Raw genomic sequence first — 20,200 nt, 5'->3', positions numbered from 1 at the left:
ATGAATCTCAGTAACACTCAAATGGATATTCATGTCCTTTTCATTAACCTTTCTACAACTTTGAAAATTTTCTTAATATAAAGGTAGTGGGACATAAATGGGACGTGCTGCTAAGCTGCTAAGTCACTTCAGTCATGTCCCACTCTGTGCGACCCCATTGATGGCAGCCCACCAGGCTCCCCCGTCCCTGGGATTCTCCAGGCAAGAACACTGGAGTGGGTTGCATTTCCTTCTCCAATGCATGAAAGTGAAAAGTGAAAGTGAACTCACTCAGTCGTGTCCTGTCGTGTACTGAAGTGGGTTGCCATTGCCTTCTGCCATTATGTGGGACATAATGGGATATAATTTCATACTTATTAATTTGACAAAAAAATTAGTCATGAAATTAACAGTTGGTGAGGAAGTGGAGAAAATGTGGAGCAACAGAAACTGATACTGCTAGTAGATTATAAATTGGCACAGCTTTTGAAAATCATCCATCACTATTGGCAGGCTCCCCAAGTGACTCACTGGTAAAGACTCCGTCTGCCAAGAAGGAGACTCAGGTTTGTTCCCTGGGTGGGGAAGATCTCCTGGAGAAGAAAATGGCAACCCACTCCAGTATTCCTTCCTGAGAAATCCCACAAACAGAAGAGCCTGGTGGACTCAAGTCCATAGGGTCTCAAAAGAGTCTGACACAACTTAGCAACTAAACAACATTGAGTTAGGTAGAAGATACATATCTTTTGACAAAGCAATCCTACATATCAGTATTGTGGTTTTTTTTTTTTAACTTTTTTAATTGAAGGATAATTGCTCTACAGAATTTTGTGGTTTTCTGTCATGCTTCAAGAATCAGCCATAGGTATACCCATGTCGCTTCCCTCTCAGACCTCCCTCCCTTTTCCTTTCCCACCCACCCTTCAGAGGGCCTCTTTTGCAGAGCCCCGGCTTGAGTTCCCTGAATCTTACAGCAAATTCCCATTGGCTCTCTGTTTTACACATGGCATTGTAAATTTCTACGTTATTCTCTCTATGCATCCCCCTTCTCCCTCCTCTCCTCCCACCTTGTCTGTTGGTCTGTTCTCTATGTCTGTTTCTCCATTGCTGCCTTGAAAATAAATTCATCAGTGCCATTTCTTCAGATTCCATATATATGTGTCAGTGTACAGTATTTATATTTCTCTTTCTGACTTACTTCACTTTGTATAATGGACTCTAGTTTTGTCCACCTCATTAGAACGTATTCAAATGTGTTCCTTTTTTTGGCTGAGTGATATTCCATTGTATATCTGTACCATAGCTTCTTTATCCATTCATCTATTGATGGACATCTAGGTAGTTTCCATGTTCTAGCTATTTTAAATAGAGCTGCAGTGAACACTGTGTCTTTTTCAGTTTTGATTTCCTCAGGGTATATGCCTAGAAATGGAATTGCTGGGTCTTATGATGGTCTTATTCCTAGCTTTTTAAGGAGTCTCCATACCATCTTCTATAGAGGCTGTATCAGTTTACATCCTCCCCAGCAATACAAGAGTGTTCCCTTTTTTCCACACCCTCTCCAGCATTTATTGTTTGTAAATTTTTGATGATGGCCATTCTGATTGGTGTGAGGTGGTATCTCATTGTAATTTTGATTTGCATTTATCTGATAATGAGATGTTGAGCATCTTTTCATGTGCTTGTTAGCCATCTGTATGTCTTCTTTGGAGACATGTCTCTTCAGGTCCCTTTCCCACTTTTTGATTGTGTTGTTTGCTTTTTCGGTATTGAGTTGCATAAGCTGCTTGTATATTTTGGAAATTAATTCTTTATCAGTTGTTTCCCTTGTTATTATCTTCTCCATTCTGAGGGTTGTCTTTCACCTTGTTTGTAGTTTCCTTTGTTGTGAAAAAGTTTTAAGTTTAATTAGGTCCCACTTGTTTATTTTTGTTTTTATTTCCCTTACTCTAGGAGGTGGGTCATAGAAGATCTTGCTTTGATCTATGTCATCAAGTGTTCTGCCTATGTTCTCTTTTAAGAATTTAATAGTTTGTGGTCTTGCATTTAGGTCTTAATCCATTCTGTGTTTATCTTTGTGTATGGCATTAGGTAAGTGATCTAATTTCATTCTTTTGCATGCAGCTGTCCAATTTTCCCAGCACTGCACCACTTATTGAAGAGGCTGTCTTTGCCCCATTATATATTCTTGCCTTCTTTGTAAAAAAATAAGGTACCAGGTACCCATGGGTGCGTGGGTTCATCTCTGGGTTCTCTACCTTGTTCCATTCATCTATATTTCTGTTTTTGTGCCAGTACCATACTGTCTTGATGAGTGTACCTCTGGTGTATAGTCTGAAGTCAGGAAGGTTGATTCCTCCAGCTCCATTCTTTCTGAAGACTGTTTTTTTTTTTTTTTTTTTTTTTGCTATTTGGGGTCTTTTGTGTTTCCATATGAATTGTGAAATTTTTCATTCCAGTTTGGTAAAAAAAAGCCATTGGTAATTTGATAGGGATCACATTGAATCTGTAGACTGCATTTGGTAGTATAGTCATTTTCACAATATTGATTCTTTCCACCCAGAAACATGGAATATCTGTCCATCTGTTTATGTCATCTTTGATTTCTTTCATCAGTGTCTTATAGTTTTCTGTAAACAGATCTTTTTTTTTTTCCCTTAGGCACTTTTATTCCTAGATATTTTCATCTTTTTGTTGAAATGGGGATGGTATTGATTCCTTATTTTCTCTTTCTGATTTTTCATTGTTAGTATATAGGAGTGGAAGTGATTTCTGAGTATTGACATTATATCCTGTGACTTTGCTGAATTCACTGATTAGCTCTAGTAATTTTCTAATAGTATCTTTTGGGTTTTCTATGTACAGTATCACATTATCTGCAAACAGTGAGAGTTTTTCTTTTCTGATCTGGATTCCTTTTATTTCTTTTTCTTCTCTAGTTGTTCTAGTTAGGACTTCCAAAACTATGTTGAAGAATAGTGGTGAGAGTGGACACCCTTGCCTGTTCCTGATCTTAGAGGGAAAGATTTTAATGTTTCACCACTGAGAATAATGTTTGCTGTGGGCTTTTCATATATGGCCTTTACTATATTGAAGTAGGTTTCTTCTATGCCCATTTTTTGAAGTGTTTTTATCATAAATGGATGCTGGATTTTATCAAAGGCTTTTTCTGTATCTATTGAGATGATCATGTGGTTTTTATTTTTCAATCTGTTGATATGGTGTATCAACACCATTCTATGGTTTGCTAGAATTTTGTTGAGAATTTCTGCATCTATGTTCATCAGCGATATTGGCCTGTAATTTTCTTTTTTTCGTGTTGTCTTTTCTTGGCTTCAGTACCAGGATGATTGTAGCCTTGTAGAATGAATTTGGAAGTTTTCCTTCCTCTGCAATATTTTCAAAGGGTTTCAGAAAATAGGCATTAGCTCTTCTCTGAATGTTTGATAGAATTCCCCTGTGAAGCCATTTGGCCCTGGGCTTGTTTTGGGGGAGATTTTTGATCACCATTTCAATTTCAGTGTTTGTAATTGGGTTGTTCATAATTTCTATTTCTTCCTGATTCAGGCTTGGGAGGCTGATCTTTTCTAAGTATCTCTCCATTTCCTCTAGGTTGTCCATTTTATTAGCATATAGTTGCTCATAATATTCTCTTATGATCCTTTGTATTTCTGTTATCTGTTGTAACCTCTCCTTATTAATTTCTAATTTTATTGGTTTGATTTTTCTCCCTTTTTTTCTTGATGAGTCTAGCTAGTGGTTTGTCAATTTTGTTAATTTTCTCAAAGAACCAGCTTTTAGTTTTATTAATCTTTGCTATTGTTTCCTTCGTTTCTTTTTCATTTGTTTCTGCTCTAATTTTTATGATCTCCTTCATTCTGCTGACTTTGGGTGGTTTTTGTTCTTCTTTTTCCAGCTGCTTTAGATGTAGAGTTAGGCTGTCTGTTTGATGCTTTTCTTTCTTATTGACTTATGGTTGTATTGCTATAAACCTCCCTCTTAGAACTGCTTTTGCTAAGTCCCATAGGTTTGGGGTCATCGTGTTTTCATTGTCATCTGTTTCTAGGAATCTTTTGATTTCTTTTTTTATTTCTTCAGTAACCTCTTTGTTATTTAGTACTGCATTGTTTAATCTCCATGAGTTTGTGATTTTTGCTGTTTTGTCCTGTAGTTGATATCTAGTCTTGTAGCATTATAGTCAGAAGATTCTTGATACAATTTCAATATTTTCTTAAATTTACTAAGGCTTGATTTGTGGTCCAAGATGTGGTCTATCCTCAAGAATGTTCCATGTGCACTTGAGAAGAAAGTGTATTCTTCTGTATTTGGATGGAAAGTTCCAAAGATATCAATTAGGTCCATTTGGTCTAATGTTTCATTTAAGATTGGTGTTTCCTTATTGATTCTCAGTTTTGATGATCTGTCCATTGATGACAGTGGGGTGTTAAAGTCCCCTACTATTATTGTGTTGCTGTTGATTTCTCCTCTTATGTCTATTAGTTTGCCTCATGTATTGAGGTTCTTCTATGTTGAGTGCACGGATATTTACAATTGCTATGTCTTCTTCTTGGATTGATCCCTAGATCATTATGTAGTGTCCTCCTTCTTCTCTTATGATAGTCTTTATTTTAAAGTCTATTTTGTCTGAAATGAGGATTGCCACTCCAGCTTTCCTTTGGTTTCCATTCATATGGAATATCTTATTCCAGCCTTTTACTTTCAGTCTGTATGTGTCTCTAGGTCTGAAGTGTGTCTCCTGTAGGCAGCATATATATGGGTCTTGTTTTTATATCCATTCAGTCAGTCTGTATCTTTTGGTTGGTGCATTTAATCCATTTACATTTAAGGTAATTGTTGATACATATGTTCCTATTGGCATTTTCTTTATTATTTTGGGTTTGTTTTTGTAAGTCTTTCCTTTCTCTTATGTTTACTGGCTATGCAAGTCCCTTTAGTATATGTTGCAAGGCTGGTTTGTTGGTGCTGAATTCTCTTAATTTCTCCTTGTCTATAAAGCTTTTGATTTCTCCATCAATTTTGAATGAGATCTTTGGTGTGTAGAGTAATTCTGGTTGTAGGATTTTCTCTTTCAGTAATTTAAGTACATCCTGCCATTCCCTTCTGGCCTGTAGAGTTTCTGCTGTTAATCATATGGGTTTTCTCTTGTACATTACTTGTTGCTTTTCCCTTGCTGCTCTTAATATTCTTTCTTTGTGCTTAACCTTTGTCTTGATGTGTTTCTCCTTGGGTTCATCCTGTAGGAGACTCTCTGCGCTTCTTAGACTTGACTGACTATTTCCCGTGTTAGGGAAGTTTTTAACTGTAATTTCTTCTAAAATTTAGTCAGTGTCTTTCTTTTTTTCTTCTTCCTCTAGGACCCCTATAACTCAAATATTGGTGTGTTTAATATTGTCCCAAAGGTCTCTGAGGCTTTCCTCAATTCTCTTCATTCTTTTCCCTTTATTCTGCTCTTCAGCAGTGATTTCCACCACTCTATCCTCCAGCTTACTTATCCATTCCTCTGCCTGTTATTCTGCTATTGGTTCCTTCTAGTGTATTTTTAATTTCAGTAATAGTGTTATTCATCTCTGTTTGCTTATTCTTTATTTCTTGTATGTCCTGGGTCATTGTATTAACTGTGTTAAATGCTTCTTGCATTTTCTCCATTCTATTTTCAAGTCTTAGGAGCATCTTTACTATCATTATTTTGAATTCTCTTTCAGGGAGCTTATTTATTTCCTCTTTATATATTTAGTCTTTTGAGTTTCTACCTTGCCCTTTCATTTGTGTTGTATTTCTCTGTCTTTTCATATCATCTTTTTTTTTTTTTTTTTCTAACTTGGTCCATTTGAAGTCTCCTTTTTCCAGGCTTTCCAACAGACTGGTTCCAAATAGGAAAAGGAGTACATCAAGGCTGTATATTGTCACCCTGCTTATTTAACTTATATGCAGAGTACATCATGAGAAACACTGGACTGGAAGAAACACAAGCTGGAATCAAGATTGCCGGGAGAAATATCAATAACCTCAAATATGCAGATGACACCACCCTTATGGCAGAAAGTGAAGAGGAGCTAAAAAGCCTCTTGATGAAAGTGAAAGAGGAGAGCAAAAAAGTTGGCTGAAAGCTCAACATTCAGAAAATGAAGATCATGGCATACGGTCCCATCACTTCATGGGAAATAGATGGGGAAACAGTGTCAGACTTTATTTTTTTGGGCTCCAAAATCACTGTAGTTGGTGACTTCAGCCATGAAATTAAAAGATGCTTACTCCTTGGAAGACAAGTTATGACCAACCTAGATAGTATATTCAAAAGCAGAGACATTACTTTGCCGACTAAGGTCCATCTAGTCAAGGCTATGGTTTTTTTCCTTTGGTTATGTATGGATGTGAGAGTTGGACTGTGAAGAAGGCTGAGTGCCGAAGAATTGATGCTTTTGATCTGTGGTGTTGGAGAAGACTCTTGAGAGTCCCTTGGACTGCAAGGAGATCCAACCAGTCCATTTTGAAGGAGATCAACCCTGGGATTTCTTTGGAAGGAATGATGCTAAAGCTGAAACTCCAGTACTTTGGATAGCTCATGCAAAGAGTTGACTCATTGGAAAAGACTGTGATGCTGGGAGGGATTGGGGGCAGGAGGAGAAGGGGACGACTGAGGATGAGATGGCTAGATGGCATCACCGACTCGATGGACGTGAGTCTGAGTGAACTCCGGGAGATGGTGATGAACAGGGAGGCCTGGCATGCTGTGATTCATGGGGTCGCAAAGAGTCGGACACAACTGAGCGACTGAACTATAACTTTTCCAGGCTTTAGGGTTGTATTACTTCTTTCTTTTGATTTTTGCCCCTGGAGGGAAATGTTAATTGGGTGGTTTGTGTTGATTTCTTGTTGGGGTGACTTGTTCCTGTGTTCTAGTGGGAGGAGATAAAGTAGGTAATTACAGAAATACTGGGACATATACATACACACTTCCACATATACAGTTATAACCAAAGCATTCTAAAGAAAAAAAGTACAGGAGATTGACTTGGTGAGCCAGGGAAACTAGAGGTGATATCAACCAATTGAAAGAAGAGTTAACTAATTCTCAGTCTGATAATCTGAGAACAAGCAGAAGGCCAATTGAGGAATATCGCATAGAGAGCTCAACAACTTAACTTGGTGAAAGCAGAGTGAGGGGAAAAAGGGAGAATAAAGAAAGAGAGGAAAAAAGAAATAGGAGAAGGGCAAGAAAAAAGAAAAGGAAGGGATGGAGAAGAGGACTAAAATATAAAAAGAGAAAGAGAGAAAGAAAAAATAGAAAAACAAAGATGAATAGACATGTGTGGAAAAGATATATATATATATATATATATATATATATATATATATATATATTCAGGAATAGCTACAGCCAGTAAAGAACAGTAGGAAAAGCAGTTGAATATATCCAAAACAAAATCCAAAAACTCATCAAGAAAAAAGAAAAGAGAAAAAAAAGTGAGGAGGAAAAAAGAAAAAAAAAAACCTAAAATGAATTTTTTTCTTGCTTTTTTTTTTTTTTTTGACAAAAACACAAAGGAAAACTCCGCAGCACTGCAGAAGGCTAATATGGAGGTGGAAATATGTAGGGGGAATAAACCATGTGATTTATAAGAAAAAAAGAAAACAAAATCTTGAAATTATTATTATTGTTTTTTAACAAGGAAAACACAGCATCGCAAAAAGCTAATGTGATAGTGGAAATATGTTGGGGAATAAGCAGTGTGATTTATAAGAACAGATTTTAAAATATGTGTGTGTGTGTGTGTGTGTTTATAACAAGATAAAAAAGAGGAAAACACAGCACCACTAAATGCTAGTGTGAAGGTGGAGATATATTGGGGGAATAAATGGTGTGATTTATAAGAGAAAAAAAAGAAAAAGGAAAAAAAATTAAAAAGGGTTTTCAAGTCGTAGTTCTTGGCTGTGGAGTCTGCCTCTGTGGATGGGGTTGCGTTATTGTCCTGTGATGTTTTCCTGGTTGGTGAAGCTTGTGCCTGTGTTCTGGTTGATGGAGCTGGATCTTGTCTTTCTCAAGGGCAGTGCCGTTTCCAGTAGTAGGTTTTGGAGTGTCTGTGGGTTAAGTATGCCTTTGGGCAGTCCTAGCTTTCGCAGTGTTAGGCGCGTCTGTTTTCACAGCTGCTTCAAAGTGTCTCTCTCAGCATATATGCAGTGCAGCCTGTCCACTGCTTGTCCCTGGGATCATTGCTGGTGATTCAGTTCCCCTGTCCCACCCTGCGCTGCTGGCAGAAACTTCCTAGGTAGGTGCTTGTGTGGATCCTTCTGCGTTGCCACGACTTGTGTGGGACTCCTTCAGCCCCCTAAGCTCACCCTCTGTGTTGCAGGGCTGTGTGCACTGGACTCTCAGTTCCCAAGGTCCACCCTCTGCGTCGCGAGGTTTATGTACACTTGTTTCCTCTCACTGCCTGCACTCTTTGTCGTGGGGGGTATTTGTTCTTCTTCCAGCTGTGCTGGGAGGTTTGTGTGCGCTGCCCAAGTTTGTATGCCTTCCCACTGTGGACACCCTAGTCCCACTCAAGCTGTGTTTGTCTGCTTGGTATCTGGGCCTGCCCTCTGTGCTACTTGCTAGCTAGGTTTATCTGCCCCATCACACTGGCTACCTGGGACTGTCCTCTGTGCTACAAGGGTTGTGTGCGCTGGCTGGGTTTGTATGCTGCACCACTCTCGGTTCCCAAGCCTGCTGTCTGTTTGGGGCCACAGTCCATGAGCTGTTAACGAGCTGAGAAGTACAGCTCTCTCTGTTTACTGCCCTCCAAGTGGAGCCTGGTGGGCTGCCGTCTATGGGGTCGCACAGAGTCGGACACGACTGAAGCGACTTAGCAGCAGCAGCAGCAGCAGCAGCAGCAAGTCCCTGATTTGGAGATGGCAATGGCACCCCATTCCAGTACTCTTGCCTGGAAAATCCCATCGACGCAGGAGCCTGGTAGGCTGTAGTCCATGGGGTGGCGAAGAGTCAGACACGACTGAGCGACTTCACTTTCACTTTTCACTTTCATGCATTGGAGAAGGAAATGGCAACCCACTCCAGTGTTCTTGCCTGGAGAATCCCAGGGACGGCAGAGCTTGGTGGGCTGCCGTCTACGGGGTCACACAGAGTCGGACACGACTAAAGTGATTTAGCAGCAGCAGCAGAAGTCCCTGATTTTCCAAGACTTCCTAGCTCCTCTTTGGGCCTATCTGTGAGGGAGTTTCCCTGTGCATGCTCCCACCCTCCTCTGGGGCAAAAGTTCCTGCCCAGAAGTTCTTCCTCTTTTCCCTTTTTGCCTCTCTTCTCTCTACTACCTCATTTCAGGGAACTTAGCCTGTTCCCCTGGAGGCCTGGGGTCTTCTGCTATCACCTAGAGGTTACTTTGTAGGAGTTGCTCCATATCTTGATGAGTTTTTTATGTATTTGGGGGGAGGCTGGTGATCTTGTCTTACTCCTCTGCCATTTTCTCTGTGGTCACTCCAGGAGTTTTCTCACTTACCAGCGTTTGTCTCAAGAAAACCCAGCCACATGCACAAGGAGACATTAATAAAGTAGTTCACAGACAACTTGTTTTAAAGAGCAAAAATTTGGAAAAATTCAAATATCAAAAAATAAAATTTTCTGTATTCATGCATACAATAAAATACCATATAACAGTGAAAATAAACTATGTCTATAAGTATCAACATGAATTAATCTCAGAAATAAATTATTAAGTGAAAATAGCAAATCTATCAATATTATTCTCAATACACATGCTGCAAAGGTTAAAAGCATATAACACTTAAAATCTATTTGAAATGAAGTTTGTTCTAAAAGTTTTATTCAAAGCTATTCAAATTGTTTAGCTGTCGATCATTTAGATTAATGCTATTAAAGTCCAGTGTCTATATTAAATGCCAAGATGACTTCCTATGTCAAGGTGATGCTACCTATGTAGTCCTATGTGGAGATGTTTTCTGAATGATTTTCCTACAGCATAGGAATAAAAGTACTGTCTTCCCTGTAACTATGGTTATGTGAATATGTATTCATTCTTGAGATTAAAAACAAGAAACTCAATTTTAGCTGAGAACTAAAGAATTAAAAGTGACAGGGGCAGTTAGCACTTTGGTGTTGACCAGAGAGATGCTATTTAAATAAAAGGGAAATCAATGTTTTCTATTTATTTGCAGAGTAAAAGTGAGCAAATCACCGTGCGGCATCTGACATCAGGAAACTGGGAAGTGATAAAGATCCTGGCATATGATGAAACTACACAAAAAATGTGAGCGTTTTTGATTCTCTAGCCAAGTTGGAAGTCAGTGTTGTTAAATGCAATCCTATCTGCCAGATTTATTTTTGCTTACCATGGTCCTAATCCAAGTAGCCTGGACATGTAAAAAACAATCTTTAAGACTCTCCCTCAGCTTCACCCAAAAAGATGCTTACATAGACACATGCCTGCACACACACACAGAGTCACACTCAGAGATTGTGAGAGAGCATAGAAAAAAAAGTATGACAACATTTTAAGAAAAGATGTTTCGCAAATGGATCAAAGTCCTGCTGTTGAATAATAGAAAAGCTCTTGCCTATTCTTTGGCAGTTGGAAAATTCAAGTGAAAACTCAGTGTTGCAAAAATTGATTGGTGCCTGATGTTTGTGTTGTTTTTTTTCATGGGCAGTTACTTTCTGAGCACCGAGTCATCTCCCAGAGGGAGGCAGCTGTACAGGTAAGCAGTATGAGAGGACCTTCCTGCACAGGTTGGTTACTCAGGGGCCATCCACACAGCATAATCATAGGATGGAAAGATCTGAAGTTGCATTTTTGGTATGACTAGGAGAGCGCCAACTCAGTATGATAAAACTTCATCTCTCGACCATTGTGAGCCTACAGGTTTGCAACTGGAGTGGACGCCATCTTATTCCTCCTTTATTTTTCTCTCACTTGTTTTTATCCTTTCAAAATATCTTTTTTTTTTTTTTTTGAGGCTTGCGTCTCTGAATGACACATATCACTAGCATTTCCTTATTCCCCAAATAGCTTTTTGTTCTGCTATGCCTCATTTAAAGTTTTCAGTATATGAGGCCCTCCCTGATCAAACCAGTCAATCCTAAAGGAAATCAATCCTAAATATTCATTGATTCTGAAGCTGAAGCTCCAATACTTTGGCCACCTGATGTGAAAAACTGACTCATTAGAAAAGACCCTGATGCTGGGAAAGATTGAAGTCAGGAGGAGAAGGGGATGACAGAGGATCAGATGGTTGGATGGCATCACCAACTCGATGGACATGAGTTTGAACAAGCTCTGGGAGTGATGGTGGACAAGGAAGATTGGCCTGCTGCAGTCCATGGGATCAAAAAGAGTTGGACAGGACTGAGCAGCTGAACTGAACTGAATTGGTGTCTCAGATGGTAAAGAATCCACCTGCAATGCAGGATACCCAGGTTTGATCCCTGGGTTAGGAAGATCCCCTAGAGAAGGGAATGGCTACCCATTCCGTCTTCTTGCCTGGAGTATCCCATGGACAGAGGAGCCTGGTGGGCCACAGTCCACGGGGTTGCAAAGAGTCAGAACTGACTGAAGGACTAAGCACACATACCATACTGTACACGTGTGATTTATTACACATATAATTTATTCCAAATTAAAGCATTGTGCACATTTAGTAGAGTAGATCAAGTGGCAGTTTTTCTCTCCCCACTCTCAGAATGTGTAAAATCCATAGATTGTTATTTAAGCCAGGCATGGCCCTTGCTTACTAAAATAGAGCGGTGGATGGGGACTATTTTCATCTCTCCAATTTTCCCAAATGGAAAGCTATATTCATAAAAGGGTTTAAGGTCATACCTATTTAGTATTAAAAATGCCTCCTCACTCAGAAAGCTTTCACCAGGGCGTCCCAAGAATAACTTTCATTTTTGTCTGGCAAGCAACTTATTAATTCTAGACATCATATATCCTTTCTAATTTCTGTTTCACAGATCCATTTTTAAAGTGTCAAAACTGCCATGGCATATTCTCAGTGGAAATTCATCATGTTTGAAGCAGTGTCACCAGTGATTCTTACCAAGTAGCCTAGACTTTCCTTTGAGAGCAAAAATGGAGTTTCAAGTACCCTTACTCACTCTAATTCATCCACACACTCTTATTTATGCATAAATCACTGTCATCTGAAGTGAACCTCTCCTCGTTTTAATCACATATCACAGTATGTCATTTTTACATTCTTTGTTTTTTTCTCTTAGACTCTGGAACACATGTTCTCAATTCTAACGACTTCCAAAGGAAGAACAGCTCTTTATTTAAAGAGACTGATTCTAATTTTAGCTTAGACATCTTGATTAAAGTATTGGTCACTTTCTAGTTTTGGTTACCTAAAACTTATCTTTCTTAAAGCTTATATTGTGGTTAATATTGGCAGTCAAGAACAATCCTTTAGAGAGCTAGAAATACTTGACTGATATTTTATTTCTCTCATTTTGTAAAACTCTTAAAGAAAAATGAGTGTCAGAAAATTACATTTGGCTAAGTTCAGCTAATGGAGCTGCTTCATCCTCTCCTTTTATTAGCCTAAAAATGTGATTTGAGTAACAATGAGTTCTTAGATTTGTGTGCTTGTCCTATGGGCTTCTCAGACAGTAAAGAATCTACCTTCAAATGCAGGAGATTTGGGATGGATTCCTGGGTCAAGAAGATCCCCTTTGAAGGAAATGGCAACCTCCTCCAGTATTCTTACCTGGAGAGTTCCATGGACAGAGAAGCCTAGCAGGCTACAATCCATGGGGTCACAAAGAGTCAAATATGACTGAACGAGTAACACACTTGTGGGTTTCTGAGGTGGCACTAGTGGTACAGAACCTGCCTGCCAACATAGGACATGTAAGAGACATGGATTTGATCCCTGCATTGGGAAGATCCCCCGGAGGAGGGCATGGCGACCTACTGCAGTATTCTTGCCTGGAGAATCCCCATGGACAGAGAGCCTGGAGGGCTATAGTCTACAGGGTCACAGAAAGCTGTACACGACTGAAGCAAATGAGAACACACACGCGTGTCTAGTGACTGAGGCAAAGCAATACAACAGTCAATATATCTATGACCTGCACTACTGTAGAAGACTGGGTTATAACAAAAATATACAACCGAAAAATTTTTCTTTAAATGGCTCATCAAGTGCCTGTTGACTTGACTATAAGATAATGTTAGTGTTTAACCCAAAAAACTTAATCATTGCCTTGTCCAGGTCCATAAAAATATTAATTGGTTGATTTAATCTATGGGATTAACAGAATCAGAATTGCTACCATATTCAGTGTCATAATTTTGTCTCAAATTATGCTTTTCTTTATTTTTAGTAATTTCACAATCTAAATAATGAGAAAATACCAATATAAATTTTTAGGGAACTAATTTTAGGAAAAATTATATGACAGAGTAGAGAGAGAAAAGTTAAATTCTGTGTGTGACTGCCACACATTCGTAGTGTCTCTGTGGCAACAGTTCTGCAATATTGTGACTGAAATTAACCATATACTTGAAAACTGGCTAAAATGGTGAATGTTGTTTTACCACAGTTTAAAAGAAAAAAAAAAAGGCTATGATTTATCATAAGGCTAAAACTAGCTAATGTGTTTAAGTGCCTATTATATTGATCACTTTGGGTGTAAAGGAAAATTTGAGTTTATAATGAACCCAAAATGTTTCAAGTGTGAAGTTGTGACTTTGTGAACTATAGTATACTATGTGTTTTATTCCAAAATAAAACTGAGAATATTTTGTGCAACCAAGGTTTTAAAAATGTAACATTAGCAGTATTTCTGTCTAGCAGCACAGATAATTTATGATTATTCATAATTTATTAGTTCTTTCAACTACTATTATTGCTAGTGACTATTTATGCTTGTCTGTGTGGGTAATTTCTTTTTAGACTTTACAAAGAAATATCTATAAAAATATAACTAAGAATAAGTTATATTGAATCCTGGGAAAGTCAGTTTCTTTAAAGCATATATAACTATATACATGTTACATATGTATAGGTGTTCATAATTTTAATTTTTTTACTGAGAAGAAAAATGTGTATATCTTAACGTTAGTAATGGAAATTGACTTTGCATTTTTATGATAATAATTTATGAGGAATTTCAACGTAAGTAATACTGTAACTTCTTTATGTTAATATTAAAATAATGATACCACACATTTAAGTACCTGGAATAGTAGTATTTCTCACTTTCTTTTTCTTTCCCCAGTGCTTCTACTGAAGGCTTATTGAATCGTCAATGCATTTCATGTAATTTTATGAAAGAACAATGCACATATTTTGATGCCAGTTTTAGTCCCATGAATCAACATTTCTTATTACTCTGTAAAGGTAATAGTTGATTTCTGTTAAAATTTATTTTATCAATTTTGTTTGATCAGTATCTATTACTATAAGTAGTAATGATTACCCTCAACCTATGATTTTATATTCCTTGTTTACACAAGTTTTTGTTAAAAAGTAATAAATAAGGGGTTTTTTTGTGATATAAATTTTATCCATTACTTTATTTAAAAGACAGAAATTAGAAGTAAGTCAGTATATAAACAGGTACATGATCAATAAGTGCTATTTTATATGAATCTTTTAAAAAAGTGATAAACATTTACATTAGCAAAGTCATCCTAGAAAAATAAACTAACTTACCTAGACTTTTGGAAAAGCAATACTTTCCTTGTTGAAATAATGGCTTTATTGTTTAGAAATTTAGGACCTACAAAAATTTAATTCTTTGGGTCTAGTCTCCTTAAATTTTGAGAAAGTGTGTTCACCCCAGTTATTTCTTCTATATGATAATAGTATGCTAAGTCTTACCTAGTAGTAAGTATGTCTAGGTTATACTAGTAGGAATCATTGTACCTTTAACAGGATACTCTGATGAAATCAGAGATATCCTCTTATAATGCAATGGATTGAATGTTACAGCTTTAGCTGGTATCTTGTGCAGTCCTGTTTTAAGATACCATGAGGAATAGACCAATACTTGCTCTTTTTCATTATTTTTTCTCTTAACACCTTAAATAATCAAAAAAGAAATGTACTTGTTTGATGACACCAGAGAAAAACCGTTGGCCTCCAAATAGAGTTCATTAGAGAAGTGAAGTTTCAAGATAACATCTTATAGTTACACCTGAATTGTCCAGTGTATTTGAAATAACTATTCCAGTTAATATATTTTTAAATTAATGTAAGATTAGCTCCAAAATTTAATTTGTCTTGTGGATGAAATATTTCTAATATGCATGCATTCTTTCTTTCTTGGCTGAGTGGTAAATAGAATTTAATCTTGGATGAGAGGGTAAAGGGTCACAGGTTTGGGAATCAGCTGACAGATCAGTGACTATTCTATTAAAGACTAGAGAAAAGACAGTAGGGTGCATTAGATTGGCTAAAACCATAGAAATATTGAAGTATATGGCATTTTAGAGAAGGGAGGATATTAGCAATAATCTTGTAAATAGCTTCTCTCCCCATATGTTTTTACTTTTCTGAATAAAATATGCATAGAAAGGAATGAAATCTAATAATCTGATTTCTATTTCATTATGTTTTAACTATGAAATGCTTACATGTGGGAAAAAAAATTCTGTCATCTAACCTTCCAATAGTTATTATTTAGACGTTTTTAAAATGTTTCTACATATATTTCTAAAATCCAGGTCCAGGGGTTCCAGTGGTCAGCCTACATAGCACAGACAATCCAGCAAGTAAGTACATGAACACAACAATGCAGAATAGTCATGATTGGCATCAGTCTTTTATATGATCTTATTCATTCTGAGTTTTGTACTCTATAGAACCTTCTTCAAAGGAGCCCTCAGACTGGGGAAATAGGCATAGGTACCATCAATATGACCTTGTGTGTATAAGAGAAATAGTAAAGCAATTTGGTCGGGCTGCCTTATAATTGGAGTTGGATCTTATCAATGTATGCCCGAAACAGGGTATCTCCTGTATCTAAATTGACTGAGGAGTGATTGATGAAGTTCATTTAGGTATGTTTCAGTCTATTGGCCCATTAGGGCTCTGGTTTATTCTTTCTTGAACCTCATGTAGATTATTTCTCCAGATCAACACACTTATTTTAGAAAAAAATATGAAAAATATATTGTTTCATATATTTTATATCTTATTTATTTTAGTTATCCATGACTAGTTTTACATATTCATTTATGCTTTTATATATTTATTAAATTGTCCATTATCTATTGAGAGAAGACTCTATTAGGATATATGGCAGAAACTGGGTGTTCATTGCTAGTAAGATGTGGTCAATGTGTTTAAGAACTTTAATAGTAAAGAATATAAGCACAAACATGATTGAGCGGATCTTAAAAATGAATAGCCAAATTACTTCCTGACTCTCTTTTTCCTTATTTTCATCTATCCTTCTTTTCTTTCTTTCATTTAAAATTTTTATTTAATCAATACCCTCATGCTGTAATGATTTATCATAGACTATTATAATCTATTTTGAAAGTCTCTCAGTCATGTCCAATTCTTTGCAACCCCATGGGCTACACAGTCCATGGAATTCTCCAGGCCAGAATACTGGAGTGGGTAGCCTTTCCCTTCTCCAGGGGATCTTCCCAACCCAGGGATCAAACCCAGGTCTCCCACATTGCAGGCGAATTCTTTACCAGCTATGCCACAAGGGAAGCCCAAGAATACTGGAATGGGTAGCCTACCCCTTCTCCAGTGGATCTTCCCAACCCAGGAATCGAACCTGAGTCTCCTGTGTTGCAGATGGCTTCTTTACCACCAGAGCTATTGATTATAGGGAAGCCCATAATCTATTGTAATTGAGGCTTATATTTATTAACACATTTACTCCTCAGAACACCCCTGATATTGTTAATTGAATCACCCACTTTTATAGATGAGGAAATTGAGTCCCAAAAAGGTTAAAAAACTTGGAGAGAGTCACTCTAATATAATAGATAGCACAGGTGGGAATCAAATAAGACATTCTGACTCCAGAATAAGGTTTATGATCACCACTGTAAAGCTTATTATATTGTTTTTGTCTTTCTCATGACATCAGTTCAGCTCAGTTTAGTCACTCAGTCATGTCCGACTCTGCAACCCCATGAATCGCAGCACACCAGGCCTCCTTGTCCATCACCAATTCCCAGAGTTCACTCAAACTCCTGTCCATCGAGTTAGTGATGCCATCCAGCCATCTCATCCTGTCGTCCCCTTCTCCTCCTGCCCCCAATCCCTCCCAGCATCAGAGTCTTTTCCAATGAGTCAACTCTTTGCATGAGGTGGCCAAAGTATTGGAGTTTCAGCGTTAGCATCAGTTCTTAACTAGGAGTTTTACTTAAATGCTTTGACTTAAAGGAGAGATGGTATAAAAATGTAATGCTGAAGGACAAATACAATTTTTAGAGGACAGAGGAAGACCATTTACACTTTTCAAATACCAACAAATTGAGACGTCCAGCCTCACAGAAGAAGACAAAACTTCTAAATAGTGAATGGAGTTTTGTGTGATGTTGGAAATCATTTAGCACATCTGGTTTCTACTTATCAGTGTAAATCCTAAAAAGATTATGGTAAGCATATTAAATCTGTTGAATATTAATACTGAGAGCAATGTTAATAAGGGCAGTATATTTGATAAAATGGAAAGAAGATTGAATTTCACAAATATAAAAATTAGTGTATAGAGTGAGTCTGTCACATATCTTTTGTGGGTATAATCTCATAGAATCTATTTCCTTGTAAAAAAGTTAGCAAATGAATTTTCTGTGAGGATGAGCTATATTTGCAACATAGGAATTACTTGATAAACAACTATTTGTGTTACATTGCATATTCTGCCAAAATAATAACTTTTTAAAAATTTCCAACCTGAATTTCATTAATTGTATTCTATTGTTAAAAATGGATGTTGTTGTCTAATAACTTTTGTTACAAATTGTGACACACTTTTGTCTAAGGCAAATCTTTCATATTTTCTCATTTATAAGTAAATTCTGTTAGTCTCAAGATAAAGAAAATAAATGGACTGTAAACAGTGATCAGGTGCTTAATTTTATTTTTGAAAGGCAACTATTTATTTATATAAAATTTAAATTTGATTGTAATTAAGTCTTTGGGTTAATGGATCTTCAGGTTAATCTTTATTAAACTAAGTGAAAAGTGTTAGTCACTCAGTTAAGTCTGATTCTTTGCAACCCCATGGACTGTAACTCACCAGGCTCCTCTGTTCATTCTCCAGGCAAGAATACTGAAGCAGGTAGCCATTCCCTTCTCCAAGGGATCTTCCCAACCCAGGGATGGAACCTAGGTCTCCTGTATTGCAGGCAGATTCTTTACCATCTGAGTCACCAGGGAAGCCCTTGCTAAACGAATGAATTAGTCATAACTCATTTGGGGACCAAGTGAACTAGAATAAAGCATGAAAAGTATATTGAAAAAATGAAAATATAAAACAAATGTGAAAAACCTTTAAACTCACCAGTTATCCAAAAATGCAAAGTAAAACACTACCAAATATTTTCTCCTAACGAATTAATAATATCAAAAAATTTACATTGTTAATGAGGCTCTTATAACTTGCTGGTAGAAATATAAATTACAGTAAATCTTTTGGAAAAAAATAGCCATAAGCATTAAATCTTTTGTATCTATTTACCCTATATTTTCTTTTTTATTGGTTTATACTGAGGAGATATTCTAAATACAGAAAATTATAGATATACTACTAATAATAGTGGAAAAAAAACACAAATAATGAAAGGTGGGATTTGTAAATAAACTTTAATGGAGTATTAATTTGTGCTCTGAATATCTTTCATTAGTCTTTTCAGAGCCACTCTTAACTGTTTTTTCTCTCCCATGGTCTCTACCCAAGAAGGATTTTGTTTTAATGACTTAAGTTCTGCAGCTGTTTACTCCCAATTGGATTCAGTTAACACAAATCCTATAGGTGACTGAAGAGAGGCAGAAAAGTGCCTTTGGAGTCTGTATTTCTCCAGCATTATCCCTATGGAGTCACCCAGGCTGCTGTGACTCTTGGGTGAAAGTCACTGTGGGTCTTTCATGCGACCATCTCCCAGTAACTGCTCTCTCTCTATGACCTACACACCAAAGCACTGTCATGAGCCCTGGGTTGTGATACTGTCCCTTATGATCCCTGTGCCATTTTCCTATATTTGTAAATGGTCCTTTATTAAAATTTCATCAAATTGTTCTAATAAAGTTGCCACTAGTTCCCCACTAGGATTAAAAATAAAAATATGTTTTTAAAAGTCAACTATTCAAACCTGTTTTTTATATTTCTAAATGATTGTGCAACTCAAATATTTATGCCACTTTAAGAAAAGTACTTAAAAATGTATATAAAAATTCTGGAAGACAGCATTTGCAAGCAGTAAAAAGTCTTGCATTTATGTGGCAGCCTTTCAGGTGATTTTTTTGTTCTCTTTTCTTGAGTACTTTCCTAATTTTCTACAATGAACATATATTACCTTTAAAATGAAAAAGAAACCCTTCATTAAAATGTTCAGTGACTTGGAAAATGTATAAATATGCAACATTTTACTTAGTATTTCAAAAGTCCTTTGTCTTATATTTCTATGATTCTTTTCCTCTTTTATATTTTCATTTTCCCCTTAATTATTCATTTATGCTTTATTTCTTTTACTTTACTTTTAGTCTCTTTCCTTTCTTCTTTTCTCTGCATTGTATATCTTTCTTCTCATCCCTCCTTATGCTTCCTTTCTACTTTCTTATCTCTCCCTCTTTTCCTTCTTTCCAATTTTCTGTTCTCACTTTATCCTCTTTTCTTCCTCAATCCCACAATTATATCTTGTCTTAATACTGTCTTCTCTTTATAAAGTTTCACAAAACTTTGTATGAAATATGTTTTCTGAATATATCATGAAAAATATTGTTTGCTTTTGAAAATGACTTTATTATCTTTTGTATTTTTTTCCTTAAATAGAATTTTATTTCTCTGTGACCATGGTTTGATTTTTTTCCCATAAGCAGATAAATATCCTTTGATTTAGAAGTAAAATAGTCAGCTACCTCTTATCTCATGTAATTTAATTTTTCCTGTTCATTTTTGGTAATAAAAAGAACCATGACAAATTATTCATATATTACACTCATATCAATACCTCTAACTCATTTAGTCAACTAGTCATTTTAATACAATAAA

General features: G+C 36.6%; 1 protein-coding gene across 1 annotated transcript in view; it reads left to right on the top strand.

Annotated features, from left to right (window-relative positions):
* DPP10 (dipeptidyl peptidase like 10) overlaps positions 1–20,200 on the top strand; it is a 118,646-nt gene that overhangs the window by 51,744 nt on the left and 46,702 nt on the right. Inside the window, exons 6-9 of the mRNA XM_040228988.1 lie at positions 10,171–10,262; positions 10,663–10,710; positions 14,237–14,358; positions 15,687–15,734. Of these exons, the coding sequence (XP_040084922.1) occupies positions 10,171–10,262; positions 10,663–10,710; positions 14,237–14,358; positions 15,687–15,734 (310 nt within the window). The remainder of the gene's footprint in view (positions 1–10,170; positions 10,263–10,662; positions 10,711–14,236; positions 14,359–15,686; positions 15,735–20,200) is intronic.

This window comes from Oryx dammah, unplaced genomic scaffold, assembly GCF_014754425.2.
Source record: "Oryx dammah isolate SB20612 unplaced genomic scaffold, SCBI_Odam_1.1 HiC_scaffold_27, whole genome shotgun sequence".
NCBI lineage: Eukaryota > Metazoa > Chordata > Mammalia > Artiodactyla > Bovidae > Oryx > Oryx dammah.
This window is presented reverse-complemented; position numbering and strand designations above follow the sequence as displayed.